The following is a 6,332-nucleotide window of genomic DNA, read 5'->3' as shown; positions in this document are numbered from 1 at the left end:
GAGGTTCCAGGTTTGTTATCTCCATATTTCAAAATATACATACCTGAAAGTAAAAACACACCATTCTTTGATTAGGAACTTAGAAAAATAAATGTCTCCGTAGTAACATCATTTATGCAACGATGCTTTATAAAAACAATACAAAGGAAGCTGTGGGAAAAGAAAAACATATTTTCATCATAGATAATTAGGGTTTACACAATATAGCATATTAGGAAACTGAATTATGTTATGAACGTTCCAACACCTTTGTTAATTGTTTTTTATTGCATAATTACACGTTTGTTTTTTAGAAAGGTGAAAGAATCATTAAATACATGAAATGTAAGTGTGACGAATAAAAGATTGAATTACTATATACAAATTCTATAATATCATTTCATCACTTAAGGTACATAATCTAAACTTTGCAATATTTCGTCTTTTCAAATATACACAGTGTACATTGTGGCAGTGCTAATGTTATGTTTTTATATAAAAAACTATTCGCATAAACTTAAGAATTAACCTAACAATATTCTATGTCTCCCAATACAAAAATTTAAAACCTAACTTAACAATATTCTATATCTCCCAATATACAAATTTAAGACCTGACCTAACAATATTCCATATCTCCCAATACACAGACTTAAAACCTAATTTAATAATATTCTATACGACACAGTACACAAACTTAAGACTTGACCTAATAATACTTTATGTTTCCCAATACACAAACTTAAGACCTGACTTAACAATATAACTCTCTTTCCCATATTATTTTCGCCCATTTTTTGTTAGTACAGACTTTCGTTCACGAACAAGTATTACAAAATAAAGCAAAAAAAAACACGTTATGTTCAAAATAAATTAGTAAAATTACAACAAAATGAAGATAATTAGGAGATTTAGTAGCCCTATCATACATAAAATCTTTTCTAGTAAATAACGTTGAGATAAGTGAAATTTCTGCTTTCTACTCAAGTACAATGATAATAAGCGTATATGGCGTATATTCATTTTTGCATGGTAAGAAAGTAATGATATTAATCGCTATTAATTCAGAAGACTAAATGGTTAGATACGTAAAAATTAATTAAAACTTTCGTTAACTTGACTATGTAAAGGTATAAAACCAAGTTTAAAACTAAAAATCTGAACTGAAAATGACATTACTAATAAAGAATTCATAAAGAAAACCATAAGATATAAGCACGTGTAGGGTAAGAAATCTTTCAGAATTAAAATAAAACAGTTTTATTCTTTGATATGCAGTAAATATAAAATAAAGTTTATAACATTTTCTGAATTCAAATTCAAGGTTACTTGTTTGATATAATAATTCTAATGAGGTAAAACCCCTCAAAACACTTAAGCACTTTTCAGTTATGCAACAATAAACTAGGCCAATAAATCATATTAGATACAGGCCGAAAGGAAACAGGAGTGAATATTATCTAAGACTATTTTAGTTTTGTGCTTGTTTTTTGATATAGCGTGTAACTTTGACAAAGTTTCTAGCAATAGTGCTCGTTTTTAAGATCTTTCACACGTGAACAATATATATATTATCATATTTGTATGTGAAATTAGCATCCTAAACTCACGTTGAAGACATGATTTAACGATCATCATATATTTTGTAGCCAGCTCATATGTTTCTAAGAACTGCATTAATATAATTTATAAAACAGCTTTCGATCTGTTGAAAGCATTGCCGTTTTGCTGTCTTCACATCTTTAATTTTAAAACTCAAGATAAAAGACATTGTTACACAACTATGCCTGCAACAAATATAAAAACACACACCTAAATAAAACATAATAGGTAACCTCAGCAACCAGAGCAACGCCCTCTAGCTTGAAGGCATACCTATATACCTGTAGCGCCAATACGGTGACTTATTTTTACTTTGGCATAATTAATATTGCTCAGGCATACTGCCAGAAGGCACTGTTGGTTGTTTTACTTTAAAATTCTAGCACATTACCATCGAAAGTGTTTTAAGGTCATGGAAGTATGGAAAGCAGATATGACTACAGGGTATTGGAGAGATCAGTGACAGTGACATTAACGTCATTTCCGGTTTTATTATTCCAAAATCTAAACGTTCAGCCAATCAAATCGTGTGGGGTTGCTAAATAGTTTAGTTGGTGCTCTATGCGTCCTTCTAGGGTATAAATAGCGCAGAAAACAGACCAAAAATCAATTCAAATCCATCTGTTCTACTCGGATAATTTAGTGAAACATTAATTACTTCAGGTGGCCAAGATGAAGAGTGTAAGTTTTCTTATCCTGTTCTTTGTATATAAATCTGTGGGTCATAAGCATACTCATTGTTTAACTTTAACATTAAATTTATGTACGTATGATATATAAGCTTTATAAAATCTTACTCAGACTGACACAAACTGTCATCTTGTTATAAGTAATAATACTGTAAGAGAGTAGAATACAAGACCTTTACTTTTCAAATAAATGTCAACTCAATGTGAACTTTCCACAGCTTTTTGTCGTTGCTATTTTGTTCATCGCGGCAGTTGTTGCCGAAGATAAGAAAGAGGAGATGAAGGAAGCTGAATCTTACGTCGCTCCTGCCGTTTACGGACACGGTGCCTATGGCCACGGATATGGTGGCTACGGACATTTGGGAGCAGCCTACGGTGCCCACGGCTATGGAGGTCTTGCTGCAAGCGCTCGCCATGGAGCTTATGGATATGGTGCTCATGGACTCAACGCCAACGCTGCTCATCGCAACCTGAACGCCTATGGTGCCCAGGGCGGCTACGCCGGACATTACAGAGATATCGGTGCTTACGCCCGCAACAAGGGAGCCGGATACGAGAAGGCTTACTCTTATGATAAGCAGGCTCGTTACCACAACCGTGGTGGTGCCGCTGCTGGTTATGGCTCTCGTTATGGTCTCCATGACAACTATGGCCACTCCAACCTTGGTGCCTACGGCCGTTATGGACATGGTGCCTATGGTGCTAATGACCTGTCTGCTGCCCATGGCTACGGTGCCTATGGTCGTCTAGGAGCTGGATATGGTTCTCATGGCTACGGGTATGGCAACTATGGTCACGGATATGCCCCCGCCTACTACGGTTATGGTTACCACTAAATTATTTGGGTAAATATTTACTTATATTTTAGTCTTAGGTGTTTACTTGCTTCTTTGAATCACAATGTTTTAAGAGAAGATATAAGATGCTTTTTTTTCAGTATTATATTTCGACTAGCTTCTTCTTATCGTCTCAACTGCTTTCTCATAATCTCTATGCAGTTGGATACTAAGATTATATAGCTCTTTTCATTATCCTTCAAACTTGGCCCACTAATTATGTTTGAACAGGACACTGATTCAGAACAACTTCCCGTTTTTCATTTTTACCATAATTTGGTGTGTTATACGAATACTATAAATATTACAAGGGAAGATACAATATTATTGACATATTATATTAAATAGATAAGTCCTGATTTAATCCTGATCTATGTAGGTAGCTTGCTTTGATCTGAAGTTAATATTAATCTGTTATTGCTCACAACCCTAATTATTGTTTTAGTTAATTTCCCGTTTCACTATAACTTTACTCCTTTGTAGCTCAGCGGCAAACTTGAACGCTTATAATGCTGAAATTTGGAGTTCAGTCTCTGAATATTTGGCCTATATTAATTCTAATAATATTTTATATTGAATATGTTTTCACGTCTGTTTATCATTAATTTATGCTATTGTTTTTTCTCCTTCTCCTATAGCCATCTGAGAACATCTTGGCCTTCCTGCGACTCAGGGAAAAACAGTGTTCAACCTCGAAACGTGTCCGAAGAAACTTATAATTTTAATATATAAAAAATGACACTTCTTTACTCGTAACCTTTGAACCTACTATACCAAACTTCCATTTCTGACCTTTCTAGTTCTCAGAAGTTTTTCTCTTCTTCATCGTTTCACTTTTTATCTATTTAAAATGTGCTTCTTTATATCTGTTATCGTCAGTATTCTGTTATTTATTGTACACATTGTTAATTGAAATAAAATAATGTTACTATTAAAAACTATGATGGCATTTAAATTATTACTTTAAGGTTAGGAAAATATCCTTTTCACATTTCAAAATATCCATTTCAGCAATGGATGATCATTTGTTAATCAAAGTGCTCTAGTACAGAACTTTTAACAAATAATTCTCGCATTTATTTATTGTGCGGTGATAATAAAACACAATTGCTCCAAATGAAGAACACTTTAGCTTTCATAGACTAATAAGCGGTTACGTTAGCGCACTCCTATCAAATACTGAACTCTGGTCTAAACTAAATATTGTCATGTAACTATATCTGTTTCGGATATTCATGCAAAGCTACACAATGGCTATCTGCACTTGCCGTCCCTAATTCTGAATTGATAGTATAGAGGTACGGCAGCAAGTCAACAGCGCCAACAATTAACTTTTTGGCTACTCTAATTGAATAGTGGGATTTGACTGTCATTCTTATAACGCACTCACGACTCCAAAGTGAAGGGCTCAACTTAGCGGCAACGGCACGCGAACCATGGACGTTTCTGGTCACAGTCCAGCACGCTAAAACGTAGGTCACGCCTAGTCCCAAGCAATAACGAACCTAAAGAGTAAATATGCTATATCTTGCTCTCACCTTACTACGTTAAAATGTTATTAATATTAATCTTCTCTTTCACGCATTATGAAGATACGCTGGGAAGATGTTTTGTTTGAATTTCTTACTTAATAAGGTCGATACTGCATAAAAATAATGTTTTTCTGAAATATATTTGACCAAGTTATGAATGCGTACGTACTTAGAAGTAACATTATTTATTTGAGGAAACAACAAAACTAATTCCATGAAATCAAATAATTAAAATACAACGATTCATGTTTACACAATTAAGAGTTTAATTGTTTGTTTTTGAATTTAGCCCAATGCTACACGAGGGCTATCTGCGCTAGCCGTCCCTAATTTAGCAGTGTAAGACTAGAGGGAAGGCAGCTAGTCATCACCACCCACCGCCAACTTTTGTACCAACGAATAGTGGGATTGACCATCACAATATAACGCCCCCACGGTTGAAAGGGCAAGTATGTTTGGTGTGACGGGGAAGAGTTTACTAAAGCCGTCAATTGTTTATTTGATGTTAAAAATTAAACAAATGACGATCATTCATACTTGATAATTCCGTGGTTTATTTAGACTGTTATCTGGAAGTAAAAAGCTTTCAACTACAGAATTAAAACATTTATATGTGTATTAAGTAACCAAGATAGATTTCTGACCTGTACGTTACAAAGTGCAGTAGAGGGATAACATGAATCGCTCATTTCAAACTGAAAAATATTCTGAACTTTAAAGCAATATCTTCAGCATTATGTACTCACGTATTGTTCGCGCCATATATATAGATCTATATAGAGAGAGACGTTCAATATGTCGAGATGTGTCTATGGCCACAAAACAAGAATGTTCTTCTTCGTTACATTTTAATATGATAACTAACAAACGTTTTAGTGTATTTAAGGAATAAAGAGGAATTCTTGACACGTCCTAAACAGAAGACCAAAAAATAATTTCTTTGTATATAAGGGTTGTTACTAACATTGTTTGCTATTTTGTTTAAGGGATTTCCAATTAAAATAGTAAATTTCGTAAAAATAAAGAAAACACGTTATAAAATTTAATAACAGTGCGATGGGTTTCAGCGTTTACACAGTAGTTTTAAAGTCTAAACCATCCTTGTCAAATTTAACGGAATTTCTTTAATGTTTACTCCAGATCCTGAATTATCTGAACCTCTGAGTTCATGCTCTCATACTTTTGAGCTATAGATTCACCACAAGAGTGACGACCAAATCGCACTTTTCGATCAAAGTAGCTCAAAATTTGGACCTGTTGACTAGCTGCCTTCCCTCTAGTCTATGACTTTTAAATTAGAGACGACTAGCGCACATATCCTTGCATATCAGAAATAAAAAAAACATTCCATCGAAGCAATACCTAACCTTTACTGGTGTTATAGATACTAGTATGAAAATATGAAATAGCGTTGATAACCTTACGTATTTCTTTTATCAGAAATTGCGTATGTTTGTGTGTGAGTGTGCAGATGTATATATATATCGGGATATGAAATAAATAGCTAGTTTATAAAATTTGAAGTGTACATCTACAAATAATTGTACAATAGTAATCAGAGTTATCAAGGATCAAACAAATCCTACTTTCGTTAACTTGTGTTTCATGATTACAATTGTAACATTAAATTATTATCTGAATTATCATTCAGTCCAAGAAAAATTTACTCTGAGGAAGTGACCCAGTGGCACACA

General features: G+C 33.8%; 1 protein-coding gene across 1 annotated transcript; it reads left to right on the top strand.

Moving 5' to 3' along the window:
• Positions 1-987: 987 nt before the first annotated feature.
• On the top strand, positions 988-3,106 carry LOC106477867 (chorion class B protein B.L1-like). Its single transcript, XM_013938411.1, has 2 exons — positions 988-1,011; positions 2,489-3,106. Exons 1-2 carry the CDS (start codon positions 988-990, stop codon positions 3,104-3,106), a joined length of 642 nt encoding a protein of 213 aa, XP_013793865.1.
• Positions 3,107-6,332: the final 3,226 nt, after the last annotated feature.

The sequence above is a fragment of the Limulus polyphemus genome, unplaced genomic scaffold (genome assembly GCF_000517525.1).
Source record: "Limulus polyphemus unplaced genomic scaffold, Limulus_polyphemus-2.1.2 Scaffold8, whole genome shotgun sequence".
Lineage (NCBI taxonomy): Eukaryota > Metazoa > Arthropoda > Merostomata > Xiphosura > Limulidae > Limulus > Limulus polyphemus.
The sequence above is the reverse complement of the archived record's forward strand: the minus strand, read 5'-3'. Positions and strand labels throughout refer to the sequence as shown.